The following is a 17,951-nucleotide window of genomic DNA, read 5'->3' on the forward strand; positions in this document are numbered from 1 at the left end:
CATATATTGACCTCTACCGGCCACTAGGTGTCAGTAAAGTTAGGTTAACCTTTTTAAATTAACAGACTGTAAGAAAAAATGAGACCAGACGAATTTATCAGGACTGAACAACATTTTTTATTTTGTTTGTTTTTTATACCTCCAGAACTTTTGTACAACAGCAACATTTCCAAGACCTGAACATGACCACGCCTGTCAGTTTTCAAGGCTTTAATGAAGCACAACACAACAACAACCAAACAGGGAGGGGGGGAACATGACCTCTTCACCTCCATGCTAAAGAAGAGCTGCAATCAATAATTTGGCAATCACATCAAGTCCGCTATAGGATCTGCTTCTCATCTCACCCTATGATAAAATTATAAAACAAATCAAAAGGAATGCCGACTGTTAGTGACCCTATACGAGTCAAGCAAACTGACATGGAGAGCGAGAGGAGCGAGAGGCGGACACTGGAGGACAACAGCAGGAAGAAAGGAATTACACAACATGAAAAACACTCAAACAGTGTCTAATTATGATGGGAAGCTTTAGAAAACAGCATAAGAAGTCTGTTATGCCCAGTCTGTATTTGGAATAAAAGGAGCACTCACACATTTTGTTTATTCTTACAGAAGTCCTGAGAGGACATGCATCAGCACATTTATTACATTTTCCCTCGATAACAGATACTTTCTGATTGTTTTCTCCAGATCTCGATATTTATTTTGCACCTTCAGAGTCTCAAAGCACGAAACCAACACACACAAAAAGACTCGTCTCACCTCATTGGTGTGTGCATGGCATGTCATGTAGTGGACCGACCTATTGTTTTGTTTTCTAGATCGCCAGAAATCATCCCATTATCACTAGAAAACAGGCTTTGTTACCTCGCGATGACGAGATACACTAATCCGTTTTAACAAGGAAACCAGCTGTGATAATCAGAGAGCTTCAATTATCTTATCACAGGGAAATTAAGAGTTTTGTCAAGATATGATAAGGTCTCCAGAAAACTAAAGGGTTTGTTACCTCGAGATGATGAGATGAATGAATCCATTATCACAGGATCAAGAGCGCCGTTAGCCCGAGATAACGAGAAGCTTAATCCGAGTTCTCAGGGAAAGCATCATCAGTATCAGGAGGTGAAGATATTAAAGTCGAGATAACTGAACTTAACTCATTATTTCGGAGAAACCAGCTTTGAGACCTGGAGAGGAGCAAACTGGACCGTACACATCATTAGATAAATAAATCAGATGCACGAGAACATGTCCGCTCAGGGCTTCCGTACAGGTGCATAGCTTATTATTAAAACGTTGAGTGTCTGCATGTCCGGGTGTTTTTTTTCTTTTTTCTATCATGCTTAATGAACCTTAATGATTCCATCGTGACTTGTTGAAGCGTTATGGGAGCTCGTCTGAAGACATGAACCAATCAGCATGTTTAAATGATCATCTCTGGATGAGCTCAAGCTTTAGTTCTGTACAAGTTCAGGATGTTCATCATATTTAGTGACGATCAGGACTTTATATTTTTTTTCTATGTTCCTAACAGCTCTCCTGGTCACCTTTCTGGAAATCAGCTCCTTATTGGATGATCACAAGACCTCTGCTCCCTCCCAGGTTTTTTTAATATTTACGATTATTCATACTTTTCACTTTTAAAACCACAATTTTTTAAGCCCTACAGCTGCAGAAGTTTTTAAAAATGATGTTATATTTGTTTCATTTGTAGTCAAACCCGGACTGGAAAAATCTCAACCTGTTGCCTGTCAAAGATCTCACCGGTGACTTCCTGGTTTCTGATTGATTTCTCATCTTATTTCACTCCTTTGATGTGATTTTGTCTTTTTTTTTTAGCAACATCTTATACATTGCTGGGAGTCTGTACAGCTTTCTGGACAACCTAATGTAAATATCATACAATATTGTATATCTTTTTTTAAATTATATTTATAATGTGTAAGTTGTTCTAGTTAAGAAGTTTGTTTTAAGTTGATTTTTTTTGTTTCCTGTTATGCATCAAAAACAAAGACACACATTCTTTGCATGAGGAACAGTTGTAGACGCTGACATCTAGTGGAGGAAAGCATGGGTCTAAATTGACAAATTGGTTGGAGTACAGTAATTATCTGTTTATTCAGCAAACGCCATCTTTAAGTATTAAATCAGATCGAGAAGAAACCATTTCCAGAGCAGTGCAAACCCTTCATTTGACATCTGTTGTCATGAAACTAAATCCTCATTAAGAGCGAGGAGAGTGGCTGAGGAACCTCGAAGAGTGAACATGTGGGAAGTTGCTTTTTCTTGCCTCTGTTTGTTCCCAATAACCTACTTTGATTAACTCATAAACGGGATGATCACGAGTGCCTTTAACCTAAAGAACAGCAGAGGATTAACACGTAAAATAAATGCACCGTCAACACCGCAAATCAGCATCGGTTCCAGCACAACAATGAGAGAAACAGCAGAACAACAAAAAGGGAATACAGGTGGATGACGACGAAACTGACGGCTTCTTCTCTGGTGAACAGATTTCAACAGCACGAGGGGGGAAAAGAAAAGCAGAACTTTTTGAATCACACACAGGAATCACTGTTTTTCAGAGCTGCTGATGTCGTACGTGGTCTGGTTGTTTCAGGTCCGGTTGAAAAGAGCGGATTCAAACCGGGCCCCGGAGGACACACAAGGCACAGGACTCGAAAAAAAGCCAAAGTGTCACTCTCTCAAACGTCCTCCCGACCTTTATTCCTCTCCTCTTGAATCAAAGTGAACACGGCTACTCTGAAAGACGAGTCTGCTCCGATGTTTTCGACTCCAAATCACCTCGACTTTCTCCATTTAGGCTCCTTTTTTTCTGCTTGAGCTTCAAAATCTGAAACCTCTTTAATCTGTCTCTGCAGTGCTTTCAAATGTTTGAGCCATGAAACAAACTCTCTGTATCCAGGAGGAGCAACAACGGTCGATTGGTCGCAAAATCTTCCCGGCGTTTGTGCAGCTTCAAAGTGACAGCTGGTTAGCTACATAAGTAGCACAAACACACCGCTCCAGGATTAATATTCCAGCATACGACAAGTGGATGAAGCTCACTTCTCATTGTGAAGAGGCCAACTCTTCTCTTTCTGGAAACATCTGAGCAACAGAAGCCTGATTCCTCTAAAATCCCCCGGACTCAATAAAGCCTGAAACACAGGCGCATAAATCTCTGCAGTGATTTTCTTCCTCCACTGTAAACAAAACAAAAAAGAGGTGCCTTTGTCTTTGTAGTCCTTGGCGTTGAGTCGAGCACCGTGCAGGGACCGTGTGTGTGGGGGGCGGGGGAGGGGAGTCAGGGCTGGGAGCTGCCCTGGCTGTCGGGGTCAGTCCCTGAGGAGCTGGTGTCTGAGTCTGAGTCGTCGTTCTTGTGGTTATCTTCTGCCAGGCTCTTCTCTCTGATGCGCCTGTGGGTGGCGCCAAGGCGAGTCAGCAGGCCCTGGTAGTCGAAACGGCCGCGCTTCTCACCGAACGGGTCCTGGCAGAGAGAGGGAGAGGGGTTAGTGGAAACAAAAACATAAAAATACAAACCAGACAGTGTAGGCTGAAGCTTGTTATATGTAACCTTTTTTACTCAGCGTTCAATGACAGTTAACTTTTAAACTACTTGATTGATTTGAGAGGTAAGAATCAAAAAGAGTCACCTGCATGTTCTGTCCCTGCAGATGAAGTCTCTCTTTGCACACTCCCTCGTAGAAATCATAATATTCCAGGAAGGACTTTTCCATCACGCTCCTGAAAACACACACAGATGAGCAGGAATCAGCCGGTGAGAAGAATGACCACACAACGGCGAGTAAAGAGGAGGGGGGAAAAAATGTTGACCCTTTCAAGCTCCTTTTCCTTTTCATTGAGTGAATTCAAACAGCTCAAACACTTTCAGGTCATTTCACTTAAGTTAGGAACCTTCATAACCAAAAACAAATAATCAATGTGACCCAGGGGTCGTTAGAAAGATGTTCTAGAAAGATAGAGAAGAAGAAAGTAGTAAAAGAAATGTTTGTTCTCCTCACCACAGAGCCTCTGGACAGGGGACTTTTCCCTCCAACATGTCACACACTGCCACTCTCATGGTCTCATGACGGATACACTCGTTGTAGTTCTTACTGTCACCTGGATGACGTTCCTGAGAGACGCACACACACACACACACACACACACACACACACACAGACGGTAACATTATAGAGAGACTGTTAACAGATGTGCATTAATCAAAGCAGACAGAAGCAGACAAAGCGTACCTGTTCAAAGCCGGGCTCATTGTGGTACGGGTTCTCCGTCATCAGAGACTGGATGGAGATGAGGACAGAGGAAATACTCTGAGCTGGACTCCATGCTGGACCTGTCCACGTCCTACACACACACAAACAAACAAACACACACGCACTCATGAACTCCAAGTTGTGAGACGGAAACATCCCAAACATTAGAAACAGAGACTCTTAACTAGAAGAATGCCCAAACTCACCCCAGGATGCTGAGGCAGACTTTTCCATTGCGGTAAAAGTTGGGGTTGAAGCGGACCGTGTTGTGACCGGTGGTGATGAGTTTGACTCGCGGCGGGTGGATGGGATAGTCCGGAGGGCAGCGGAACAGAAAGAGGAAGAAGCCGCCCTCGTATGGCGTGTCGAACGGCCCTGTGATCAGAGCGTGGATCTGCAGAAAGTGAAAGAAGAAGATGTCAGTCACTGAAAAGTCTCTCCGTTTGTTTATAGCCATTTTCACTTATAGACTCCTGAACATCTAAAACTCTCGTGATCTGGTGGTTCTTCTTCTGGTTATTTTTACAGTCTATGGTTCACACATGCACCTCACAGGGGGTGACTATCCCGGTCAGACAGGAGGGGCGGGGTCGTACACTGATCGCAGAGAATAAACGTCACGCAGAGGTTGAAGAATACTGTGAGTAAGCTGCGTCTGCTTAGTGTGAACGCCCTCTGACACGGGCGATCTGGCTTCTTACCTTGGTCATGTCTTGAGGATCAGGGACGACAAACATCCCTGGTGGAGGCTCCTTGTAGATGGACATGATGTCCCTGTACAGAGAGAGAGAGAGAGAGAGAGAGAGAGGGGGACCGGATTAAATAAAAAAAATTATACCAGTTTCAATACCACAGCAACAAAAAAAAAGGCGTCATTTATTAATTAGAGATGCATGTATTGTTTTTTTTGTTGCTGTGGTATTGAAACTTGTATCATTTTAAGACTAAGATTAAAGATTAACTTTATCGATCCTGCAAGGGGAAATTTCTGTTTTTACACTCTGTAAGTCATGAACACACACATTGGCTGAAATATACACACACATGCACAAACAAGATCCTATGAGAGACGTCAGGGTGACGGAGCGGCCCACAGCGGGCACTCCTGGGCTGGGGGTTAGGGTGCCTTGCTCAAGGGAACCTCAGCAGTGCTCAGGAGGTGATCTGACACCTCTCCAGCTACCACACCAACTTCCAGATTTGATCCGCACCGGGACTTGACCGGTTCCCAACCTGAGTCCCTACAGGCTGAGCTACTGCCGCCCCATTTTGCGTTTGAGCTCGGCATATTGTTTAAGAATGACACAATAAAATAAATCTAACTACTCTGTGTGAGTATTTTATTGTGTTTGTTTTATTGGGATGACTTGTAGTGAAACAGTAAACAATAGTTGACTTGCAATAACCACATGTTTAACTTTAGTTGTTGGATCTGAAGCCACACTTTCCTCTTTGTTGTTGGTTTCCAGTAATGATCGAAACTTAATAGAAAAGTATCACTTTCGATTTTGACACTCAGGTGAGTTCAGGGCCTAACTAACCTGTAAACACACAAACAGTGACAACAACAAACAGGTAAACAAATGGTACCTCTTTATCCTCAGGATGCACTGCTGGGAAGCCTTCTCGTTGTCCCAGTCCGTGCTGAGGGTCGGGTCCCAGGATGTGGCGTGGATTTGGGACAGGAGGCCCGCTCCTGCCACCCCAGCCACCCCGGCGACCCCTAGCCCGACCCCGGGTATGGGGGATGAGGAGTGCACGTTGGGAGACAGAGGCACGGTGGCCGGTGGAGAAGAGCCGGGGGTGAAGGTGCTTCCAAACCCGGCTGCGGTGACAGCGGACATGGGGGCCACCAAGGCGGTTAGGCCACTGTGCGCGGCCGCGGCCAGAGGAGGGGAGGCCGGGCTGGAGTTGGAGTGAGCACCGCCGGCTGCTGAGTGTCCCCCCGGCAGAGAGTTCACCAAAGTCGGCAGCAGAGACGTCCCGCTGCCCTGTCCGGTGACGCCTAAACCAAGGGCACCGCCGCTGCTCTGGTCACCGAAGCTGTCCGCCATGGCTCCCGAGCTAACGAGCCGAAGTACAAGAACCGCGTCGACTAGTCGATGAGGCTAACGGTTACCTGCATTGACAGTCACCTGTGCTTGTTTTAGTCCGGATCAGAGAGCAGAGAGACGGGGAAGGAGTGAACGCAGAGGCGAGGCCACACAACAAGACATTTCTTCCCACGACATGGTGGCTACTTATCGTTAGCTTCAGTTTGAGGTTTTCTTTCCTCCCCTGAGGTTCAAAAAGTGTGAAGTCGTCCCCTGAAACGTCCCGTCGTCCCCTCGACGACTCACGAAGAAGAACACCGACTGGTTGTTACCGGTTTAATGAAATATCACGTCGACATATTTGATATTTTTAAAACCAACACTCCTCTGCTCCATTCACACACAACGCAACTTCAGGGTCCTGCTAACTGAGCTAACATCGCACATCCGGCTGAACCTTCAAAATAAAAGTCCCGTTTGACTGTTTGGGATGTTGCAATTATTCTCATTCGTAATAGAGAGAGAGATAGTTTATTGATCCCGAGGGGAATTCAAAGCATCCAGTAGCAGGTTACAAAGACATGACATGAAACATTTGGTACAAATCAAGTCGCAAAAAAAGCAGCAAACCGCCCCCCCCCCCTCCCATACATATATATTAACCTGACAAAAGATTTAAAGAATACCTCTAGATGAATCAAACTTAAACTGTGCAATTAAAAATAGACTTATACAAGAAATGTACATAACCCGTGCAGGGATAAAAAATAAATATATTTGTGTAATTTAAACCTATAAACAGTTGAGGAAAAAACAATCTGTAATTAGACCTGAATATAAAAAAAAAAAAAGGTTGACATTCTGAAGTTGTGTCGTTTATATATGTACAGCAATGTTTAAAAAGCAGATAGTGCAGAGTTATCAAAAACAGACATTAAATAACAGGCAGTGCAAACATATCATCCCCCTCCTCCACCTTTTCAAACAGTCCCCCTGTGGTCTAAATGAAACATCTGTGCTGTGCTTTGGTCAAAATATAACATGAATCAAGCACCAGAGGAGGTTTGTGACCCTGTATAAACCAGCTCTCTCAGAACGCTCTGTTTTGGTGTGTGTGTCTCTTTAAATGCAATGACCCCCCCCCCGAGTTTTACAGGTATATGTCACACCTTCACTAGTGACAATAAAAATTGCGGACCTGCTCAAAAGTTTTGCTCTGGGCTCCATGGGTGGAGATACCAGGGGAGGGGAGGGGATTTTATTTTTTTACCAGAATCCCACTGTGACATCACAAGGAGAGCACATTAGAAACGGAGCATTTTTCTCTGTGTTGTAAGACTTATGCAGACCACAAACAAAGGACTGGATGGGTTTATTTCCCATGTTGTGGGTCAGTAGACTCTCAGGTTACCCAAATATATGTTCAGAAACACTGTAGAAGTTGATTTTTCACAATATCTCCCCTTTAATATAATCTTATATACCCTGCCAACATTTAAAGATGTTAATTTAAATTGACTAAATTATATGTTTATTCTTCAGAGCCCCTGAAGTCCCAAAAAGGAAAAAAAATAACTAACTGAAGCTTCAGTGTTTATCCAGCTCTGCATGGGTCTGTAAACCTTTCTGTGTTCTAACCTCTCTCCATTTTTCAAAAGCATCTCCAATATTGATCCTAGTTTGAGCACGTTTCTGCTCGTGGAGCTTATTAGAAACATGCAGAGGCTTTTTAGGTCGGGTACAATCACTTCTATCTGAACCACTTCTCTTGACCCGCTTCCATCACTGCAACACCTGTTGACCTGATAACTGCTCTCATATCTGACAAACCGAGGGGCGTCCAAAACGGCCGTGTGGGGGGGTGTCTTAAAAGCGCCTACCTTCTCTGGTCCAAACAAATCCAGAGCATTCAGGAGCAGAATCTGAAGTTAGAAGGAGGACATACTGGCTGCTGCATTGTTGTCAGAGAAGCCAGCACTTCAACATAGCATGTTTCCTTAATGTCTGATCAGATAGTAAGATACCTTTATCATTTACCTCACTACACATCTCTGGTGAGGAACTTTTGGGTTGTGTCGTTTTTGGTGCCTCCCTGTGGACAAAGGAGAATCTTTTTGCTGATCTCGTTTTGTTAATCAAGCAGTGTTTTCTGACAAAAAAACAAAAAACAAAATCATCATTTTTATCATTTAAGTTTGTTCACCAAAGGCCCAACTATAAGGACAAGAGTTGGAAATTAGCAATAGCTATAAACTCCCTGTGCAGCACATACACTTTTATTAATAGCAGCGTCTCTGACAGGCAGGTAAAATATCTATATCAAATATTTTTTTATTTTCTAATAGATGCTCTAGTATCTGCAATGAAAACACCTCAATGAATGATTGGCCATTAAGTACAAATATTTTTATTAGTATGAATCAGGTTTATTTACATTATTTCAAAGAGAACAGTGTTAGGAAACGGACGGAGGTCAATCTCCTCTGACACCAAGAGAAAATAAACCAACAATAAAAAAACAAAACAATGCAACAATAATTACATTTCTGTGTGTAAAGTTTTCTGTGCAAGAGAATAAAACAAGGAAGCAGACCGAGGTATCCCTGATGTGAGGGATAAATCAAGTCTCTAAAACAACACTGTGCAAAAAAGATGACACCCTTAAAGTTAAAGTGCGTGCATGACAAGAACTCGGAGACAAAGAGCTGGATTTTTTTCCCGCAGTTAGACACGATCACAAGGAAAAATGGTGTTCGACAGATAGACGAATACAGTGTCATAGAAAGTGCAAAAAACAAGGTAAAGAAAATGTTACACAAGCACCCAGAATGATAAACAAACACCTCCCCTGAGCGAGGGGGAAAAGAGAACGATCTCTCACACGTGTACTCGGACCGACTCACACACTCTCCCTGCCCCGTCTTCACATGAGGGAGCAGGTGCTCTCGGACGAGGTGCTCCAAATCAGCCAGCTGAGTTTGCTGTCTGTGTAGGGGGGGTAGCGCAGGGTGTTCAGTCTCTCCAGAGCCCAGCCGCGCAGCATGCAGCCTCGCCGGTGGCTGAACGTCTCAAAACTATAGTGTCCGTGGTATTGGCCACAACCACTGGCCCCTGGAAGAAGTGGGAGTGAATATGGTTCAAAGGTTAAAGATCACGTTACCCTGTTTGTTTGTTTTTTTCACCTTTCATGTTGTCAGTGTGTGAAAACTTTAGAGGAACTTTGCAGCTCAGAAACCTCCTTTATCTGATAGTGACAGTCAGTAAAACCCAACATTTCAGCTACTGTTTCTTTAAGGCCCTTCCATCAAGTGCCCACTCTTTTCTGATTGGCCAGGCTCTCTGGGGGAGCAGAACGCTGCAGGGCTGCCAGTGGGGGGAAAGTCTAATGCAGGAGGTTTTTAATGCACCTACCTATCCCTCCAAAAGGCAGCGTCGGCAGGGTCATGTGGACGATCCCGTCGTTGGAGCAGAATCCTCCACTCTTGGTATTTTCCAGCACCTTGTTCACAATCTGTGATGACAAGAATCACGATGTGATGTGGAAATGTAAAAGACGACGTGCGTCCAAGCTTGAGTGTGGTGAGAGTTAGCAGAGAGGTCTTACGCTCTTACTTACGTGGGATTCGTCAGAGAAAACGTAGAGAGCGAGCGGACTCTCTTGCCGGTTGATGAAACTGATGCCTTCCTGCAGAGAGTCCACGGTCAGGATGGGCAGGATGGGGCCGAAGATCTCCTCCTTCATCAGAGCGTCGTCTTCGGTCACGTCCGTCACCACAGTGGGAGCTGACGGGACACACACGTCCATATTATTTATACTGGCATTAGGGTTGTTGCTAGGTAAAAAAAACAAATCATGTCAACTCCTGTTTCAACACCATGGCAACAAAAATATATACCCTAGACCAGTGCTTCCCAAAGTTTGGGCCGTGCCCCCCTGGTGGACTGTGCGGGTACTGCAGGTGGCCCGCGAAAACCCCTCCAATAATTTTAAAAATAAAAGAAATATAACAATAATGATGATGATTTACCTTTAAGTGATTAGTAAGGCGTGTCATGACTTTTCATGGACATAATGTTGACTAAACCTTTGTGTCTATCTTACCATAATATCATGTTGTAATGTTAATAATTTACCCTCACTGAAAGTTATAGCTGTAGTCATTAAAAAAAAATGTATAATGGGCCCCGGAGTAATTTTGTATTTCAAAGTTTGGGAATGGCTGATCTAGACACTCAAAATTGGGAAAGTCCTCATTTTCAATAAGCAACCTGTTTACAGTGCTGGTACAGAAGAAGTCAAACAACATCACACACACCAAACATTGTGACTTCCTGTTTCTTAACCCCACCCATGTACTTGTCCTCCTCTCTGCTCTCTCCTCCGATAACGACTTTGCCATCAGTCTTCCCGAGCAGTTCCACCAGTCGAGTCCAGTGTCGGGGGGACACGATGCGGCTAAGGTCCGGACAGCTCTTAGGGTCCTTGCCGTAGAAGTCCTCCAGAGTCTGCTGGATCACAGGCAGCAGGGCGTCCCGGATGGCCGGCGAGCAGAGGACATAATCCGGAGCGACACAGCTCTGACCGGCATTAAAAAACTTGGACCACACTAACCGGCGAGCGGCCGCCGGGATGTCAATGCGACCGTATATCAAGCAGGGACACTTTCCGCCCAGCTCCAACGTCACTGGCGTTAAGTGGACGGAGGCCGCCTGCAGGATGCTGCGCGCCACAGTTTGAGAACCTGAGAGACAAAGCTGAGGGTCAGTATTTGAAGTGAGCGTCTGAGATGTGTGCAGTAAGACAACAGCTGTATCAATCAATCAATTAAACTTTATTCATAAAGCACCTTTCAGACAAATTAAATTGCAGTTCGAAGTGCTTTAAAAGAGTGCAGAAAAGTTATTGACGAAAAAGTGTGTGTCGTCTGTGTAGTTATAATCTGATAATAATTTTGGCACATCCACTCATTGATGTGTCCAGTGCTCTACCTAGATCCATGGTCACCTGGCGACATTGTAATAAATATCTGTGTGTCGTCTGCGTAGTTAATGATCACTTTTTTTTCTATAATCTGAGCTAGTGGGAGCATGTAGATGATAAACAGAAGAGGACCCAGGATGGAGCCTTGGGGAACTCTATGTGTAATGTTTTTGTCGGCTCAGATTTGAAGTTACCTATAGACACTAAAATCATTGAGAGACTAATGCACACCAATAAGAATATAAAAAAAGATGTATAAAAATGAAAAAAATAAAATATGACACATAAAAGCAATAAGATATTAAAATTAATACATAGGAGAAGAATATTTAAATTTGTAGTAGGATAAAAAAGACAATACAATAATGTTAAGATTTGAATTAATATATAAAAACCAGACTGAATAAATAAGTTTTAAGACTGCGTTTAAAAATCTCAATATTCTCGGCTCCTCTCAGACACTCAGGAAGGAAGTTCCACAGTCTAGGAACAACCTTCCTGACAAAGGGTCTGTCTAAAGGAAAAGTATGCACATAGGTGAATGAGAAACCCTGAATCGGGCCGGGGTCTGATCCCTCACCTGTGTAGAAGATGTGGTCAAAGCGGTTCTGCAGAAGTGACTTGGTCTCCTCCGCTCCTCCTCGAACGACAGCGTAACAGTCCTGCAAGAACAAGAGTCTCTCTCCTCAAGTCCAGCTCTAGTCTGTAACCTCTACATTTTATTTATTGATTTACTTTCGTTAGGAAATCTTTGGGGACAGATGCCTTACCTGAGACAAATACTTGGGGATGAGCTCTGCTATCAGACTGTCGGTGGCAGCGCTGACCTCTGAAGGCTTGATGACCACACAGTTTCCTTATTGAAGACAAACAGCATCCAGTCAGTGACGACGGCAATTAAAGATTTGATGCAATAACTTCCCTTTTTTTTTTTTTTTTTTTAAAGCAGTGTCACACCTGCTTAGCTCCTCAACCACCAAAACTTCACATCTGTCTCATTTCCAGCTCAACATTAAGGGAGTTGGACTTCCCACATCGGGAATTTGATTTCTGCTAGATTCATATTCAGCATGTCGTACACTAAAAGGCTTTTCATTTAAAGGCTTTCAATGTGATTTTTCACACTTAAATGTAGAAATCAAGTATCTCCTCTGAAAATAACTCTGTGAGTCATGAGTGTCTACAATGGGTGTAACACCCGAGTCCCACTGTCTGTGATGTTTTCAGAGTTTTCAGAGTCCTATCTTCACTTTGTTTACATTGCCAGGACAGCCGGCTGACTCCTCCCCTCATGTATAAAAGTTGTTTAATTGAGGGACTAGAGAAAAGAAGAATAACATACTGTACTCACTGCTTAACTGTGTTTCTAGATCACGCTCATTTCAGGTAAATTTACATGCAGTGTGAAGATACCAGCGTAATAAAGATCGCTAGCATTAGCATGCTAACACAACAATGCAGCGCGAGTTGTTTTGGTTTCATGCTGGTGCTCAAGGGCGACATCTGCTGGATCAAAAAATCACATTTAAAGACTTTGTGTGTTTTGTGTGGAGGATACCTGCAGCAATGGCTCCTATTAGAGGTAAAAGAAGGAGTTGCACGGGGTAGTTCCACGCCCCGATGATTAACACGACCCCCAATGGTTCCCTCCGTACAAAACAAGTGTCCAGCTTTGTTGCCTTAAAAAATAAATAAAAAAGACATCAAAAACATGATTTAAATAAACATTCAAATGAAAAACCCACAGTGTCAGAGCGATCTTTGTTTGACCCACCAGGTTCTTGCCGACGTACTCGGGATTCATCCAGCTCGAGAAGTTGTTGATGGTGTAGCGCAGATCGTTGATCACGATCTGGACCTCGGACAGGACGGCCTCAAACTTTGGCTGACATGCAGAGACAGAAAGGCGAGGACACTTAGTGTTTGGATTGGAGCAGACAGGTTTCTTTTGGGGCTTTTCATGTCTTTATTTGAAGACAGGACAGTGGATAGAGAATCAGAGAGAGAAAGAGAGAGTGGGGAATAACGTGGTGAAGGAGCAACAGGTGGGATTCAAACCCAGGCTGTCCGCTTCGTACATGGGGCACGACTGAACTTACCGCTTGGCCACCAAGTTGAACTTTCAGATGGTTTAACCTTAAAACCACGAGGCCGAAAGCAGAATATCAGGGTTGCATGTGTTTTACCTTGGACAAGTCTTGGTGCAGCGCTTTCACAATCAGTTCCTGGTTTTCTTTCATCATCGACATCAGCTTGGTCAGCTGAGCTCGACGAAACTCTTCCGGTATTGTGACGCCTGACGCAAACACTGACCGCAATCTGCTGACAACCTCGCTCTGGGTGTCCATCTTTCAGCCTGGAACAAACACACACACAAACACACACATATTCACATGAGAAAATAACTTGATATTAACAGTCGTCCATCAACCCGATGGTTCTGTTTGCTTGTGTATGTCATATAAAGTCATCAGCTGTGAATGGACTCCTCTTCATTTCCAGTTTAAAAGTCGGCGAGTTACACGTCATGGGTTTCAAACACGTGTTTGGATGTATTTAAATTAGTATTAGTTAATTTACTCAATCATCTTATGCAGCAAAAAAAAACAAAATGATGAATTGGAACATGTGTAAAGTGTAAACATTTTGGCCAACAGTTACATGAGAAGTTGAAGAAGTCAAGCAGAAGTTTTTACAGAACGAGGATCCTTATATTGACGCTAAATAACCACTTTCTGGAAATGCAATGGTCCCTGTTTGTCCCTTTGGATAAAAGCGTCTGCTAAATGAATTGTAGTTGTAGTTGTTGTTGTTGTTGTTGCCCTTCTCCCTCGTTCAGTTCTGACTGAGATTGAAGATTATTAGTCCCTGCACTCTTCTGACTGACTGAGGTCAGCAGGAATGAAGGATGCAGACCGTCCGACACGCGCACACCACAAACAAGTAAGATGAGATGAGATGAGAAAGGAACCTCAGAGCTTTCAGACGAGGCGTGCGTGTATAAAACATCCAGCGCAGACATAAATGTGGCAGCAACCAGTTAAACTCTTTGTTGTTGTAAAGATTGTATCCGTGCCAAGGATTGCCAGAGACCAGATCAAGATGTAAAACCATAACACAAAGACTGCAAAGCGTGACCCAGATTATCCCCGAGTGAAACTTTCTTTGAAACCGGGATTCAGATTTATGGAAACGTTTTTGTATTTTTGGAAAATTGACTAAAACACTCACTCACATACTGCTTACTTTCTGAATCTGCACTTGATTAAGTAGAAATAAACACACTTTCTAACCTCTCTGTAATAATCCAGTCCAAATGACCTCTAAATGTTGTGGAGGTAATCGACTTTATAGGCATTTTCATACATGGAATAAAAGGTTTAAAAATGTGAAACTGTGTTTTTACCAGTTTCTGTTTTTACTTGTGGTAATCTGGTGCAGATTTGCCCAGACATTATTGTAACATTTCATCTTGAAACTCCCCTAAACTTCTGCTTTAGAAGCTAACTTTAGCAGCATCGTCTAGCAGGATATCCCATCAGGATTTTAGGGACACACCTGGAAGCCTTTCGCAATATTTTTAAATAATACGTAAGCCGAATTTACCGGAAGTACTACATGTCTATTGGCGAGTCTTCAATTATTATTTTTTTATGATTTATTTATGTAGAAGAGCAGATATATATAAAAAGTGATATTTCTAAATGAATAACGGCAAAAAAAAACAAAAAACGGTAAAGGTACAGGTAAAGAGACGGGTTTGAGCTCTGAAAAGTGACACGCCGTGATTTTACTTACATTAACCTAAATATAATATATGCATTGTACTTACATGTAAAGAGTTTACCGGATTTCTTGGTGACAAAAACATCGGTAAATGTCAAAGTTCACTTTTTTTTAAGGATTTGCTGGATTTTAAGGAACATGCGCAGATTACAGACAGCTGTAGTGTCTTGCAAAACAGAGCAGAAAACTCAATAACAGAAATACTTAAAGCTGCTTACCTGTTGTGTGTGTGTGGGTGTGTGTATGTGTGTGGGTGTGTGGATGTGTGTGTGTGTGTGTGTGTGTGTGTGTGTGTGTGTGTGTGTGTGTGTGTGTGTTCAAAGTGGCAGATCCGCAGCTCCACTGTGCCGGTGACGAAAAAGAAAAGCTAAATGCAGGCAGAGCTTCAGGGTTTCCGTCTGTGCTGAAGTTTACGGAAAAGGAAAGGGAGGAGAAGAAAACAGGGAAAGGGTTTGTGGTTGATCTCGAAAAACTTGCCCTAAAAGTTGCAGGGCGAGAGAGCCGCGAGTGCGCATGCTCGGTGTAATTATAACCAAGAGTGAACTTTCACTTTATTAGTGAAGTAGGTCTGCAAAAATCTGCTCTAAGGTCAGCCAGGTAACGGTAAGAATAAAAGTAATACAATAAAGCCTTGATGATTTTAAACAAAAATAATTTAAATAAATAAATACTAAAAATAATTTAAATAAATAAATACTAAAAATAATTTAAAAAAAGACAGAGTTGATGGAAATAGACCGAAATTAAGAAAAACACAGCGACAGGGGATGGAGATGTTCAAGAAAGCTTGAAGAAGAGCAAGGCAATGTTATTTATAGAGCATATTTCGGCATCAAGGCAATTCAAAGAGCTTCACACGGCAGAAAAACAATTAAAAAAAAAAAAAGAGGACAAAATCATTCAAACAAAACCAAACAAAACAAAAAATAAGAGTACACGTTACAGTGCAGAGTTTCAAAGTAAAAGCTGTGTTAAAATCATTTAATGAAAGGCAGCTGATAACAGGTGAGTCTTGTTTTTAACCTCTGGGTAGATTTGTTTCCAGCCAGCAGGTTTGACATTCCTCATGAGATTACATAACAGATGCAACGAGGAACAACACATAGAGACAAAGACAAATGGGGCGCCAGCAGCCTTGTGGTTAGTGAAGGCAGCCGTGGATCAGTTGGTAATCTCTCAATTAGAAGGTTGGGGGTTTGATCCCCCAGACACTTAACTGCAAGTTGCTCCCACTGCTTTGTTGGCGGTGTATGAATGTGAACGAATAGGATTAGTTTCTTCTGAAGGTCACTTTACAGAGCCCACTCTCTCTCTCTCTCTGATTGCTGACTCTATCCACTGTCCTATCTCTAAATGAAGGCACACAAAGCCCAAAAATAAACCTTTAGAAGTCTCCGCCAATAACATCAATAAAAAACACAAATAGATAAATAAATAGTCTCTTCAGCCAGGATAAAAATAAGTCTTCAACCCTTATTTAAAAGATCTGAGATTGCCGTTCTCTGGGAGTTTGTTCCACATATAGAAAATAACATTTCAACAACAGAAAATAGAAACTGAACGCTGCTTCTCCATGTTTGGTTCTGACTTCAGGGGCAGAGAGCAGACTTGTCCCAGAAGACCTGAGCGGTCTGGATGGTTTGTAATTAATCAGAAGGTCACTAGTGTATTTTGGTCCTAAACCATTTAGCGCTTTATAAACCAGAACCTGTATTTTAAAATCTATTCTCTGACAGAGTGGGAGCCAGTGTAAAGCCCCCAGAACTGGACTGATGTGATCCACTTTCTTGTTCTTGGCAAGGACTCTAGCAGCAGCGTTCTGGATCAGCTCTTTAAAGACTGCTACAGTAATCAAGTCAACTGATGATAAATGAATGGACAAGTTTTTCCAGGTCTTACTGGGACTTAATGTCCTCTGATTCATGATATATTATAGTAATTGCTTTTATGTGACATGTGAAATTCAGGTCTGGGTCCATGACTACACCCAGATTTCTTGGCTGGTCTGTGGTTTTTAATTTGACTGGCTGAAAACTGCATGCTAAAAGGTAATCACTTGTCCTTTTTGCTCCAAACACAAATACCTCAGTTTGTTTTCTTTGATGTGTCCAGTGCTCTACCTAGATCCATGGTCACCTGGCGACATTGTAATAAATATCTGTGTGTCGTCTGTGACTTTTTTTCTATAATCTGAGCTAGTGGGAGCATGTAGATGCTAAACAGAAGAGGCCCCAGGATGGAGCCTTGGGGAACTCCATGTGTAATGTTTTTGTCGGCTCAGATTTGAAGTTACCTACAGACACTAAGAAGTTTCTGTCATTTAAGTAAGACTCAAACCAGTTCAGTGCTGTGCCAGAAAGTCCCCGCCCAGCTGTCGAACTGCCACCGTCTGTGTTACGCGGGATCTTTCATGTGGTACTCTGGGAGTCTCTGATTTTAAAACAATTTTAAAAATGCAAACAATAAAGCTGTGATTGCGGAGGAAGCAAATATGATGGTTAACATTTTTTGCATTCGTGGCTCGATACGATATTGTGCAGCGGCTACGTGGAGCAGCACAGCAGAAACTGAAGGCGACAACTGTGAACTCACCACAGGTGCAAGAGGCGACGTTATGAGGGCCAGTGAAGCTTCGGCGACCACTAGCAACAAATGACGCAACGCGGTGAGAAAAAATAATGACACGAGTCGCTTCCAGTTCTGGATTCTTTTTGGAGCCACACTCAGAATGAGCCCAGGCTGCAGTGCATGGTGTGCAGTCAATAAAAAAATATGCACATCAGGAATAAAATGTCGTTCAGTATTGGTGACAGATCTGGTACGCGAGTTGCGTAAAATAAAACCTGTTGGCAGAGTATCAAGGTGGCAGGAG

The 17,951-nt window shown here is 42.9% G+C and overlaps 2 protein-coding genes across 3 annotated transcripts; both read right to left on the reverse strand.

The window, feature by feature from the left end:
- Window positions 1-2,095: 2,095 nt before the first annotated feature.
- On the reverse strand, window positions 2,096-6,755 carry ube2z (ubiquitin-conjugating enzyme E2Z). The gene is made up of 7 exons (XM_020654103.3): window positions 5,870-6,755; window positions 4,981-5,053; window positions 4,486-4,673; window positions 4,259-4,370; window positions 4,028-4,140; window positions 3,659-3,749; window positions 2,096-3,492 (listed from the first exon to the last, which is right to left on the reverse strand). The coding sequence occupies exons 1-7, from the start codon at window positions 6,331-6,333 to the stop codon at window positions 3,310-3,312; spliced, it is 1,224 nt and encodes a 407-aa protein (XP_020509759.1). The 5' UTR covers window positions 6,334-6,755; the 3' UTR covers window positions 2,096-3,309.
- A 1,941-nt stretch (window positions 6,756-8,696) lies between these two features.
- On the reverse strand, window positions 8,697-15,576 carry aldh3b1 (aldehyde dehydrogenase 3 family, member B1). Of its 2 annotated transcripts, none has more exons than XM_020654090.3 (10): window positions 15,298-15,576; window positions 13,480-13,649; window positions 13,068-13,178; window positions 12,852-12,972; window positions 12,064-12,149; window positions 11,874-11,955; window positions 10,662-11,054; window positions 9,929-10,095; window positions 9,724-9,823; window positions 8,697-9,423 (listed from the first exon to the last, which is right to left on the reverse strand). In XM_020654090.3, exons 2-10 carry the CDS (start codon window positions 13,639-13,641, stop codon window positions 9,236-9,238), a joined length of 1,410 nt encoding a protein of 469 aa, XP_020509746.2. In that variant the 5' UTR covers window positions 13,642-13,649; window positions 15,298-15,576; the 3' UTR covers window positions 8,697-9,235. The 2 variants fall into 2 exon arrangements, with proteins under 2 accessions (XP_020509746.2, XP_020509747.2); XM_020654091.3 differs by lacking the exon at window positions 15,298-15,576 and adding an exon at window positions 15,126-15,283.
- Window positions 15,577-17,951: the final 2,375 nt, after the last annotated feature.

This window comes from Labrus bergylta, chromosome 16, assembly GCF_963930695.1.
Source record: "Labrus bergylta chromosome 16, fLabBer1.1, whole genome shotgun sequence".
NCBI lineage: Eukaryota > Metazoa > Chordata > Actinopteri > Labriformes > Labridae > Labrus > Labrus bergylta.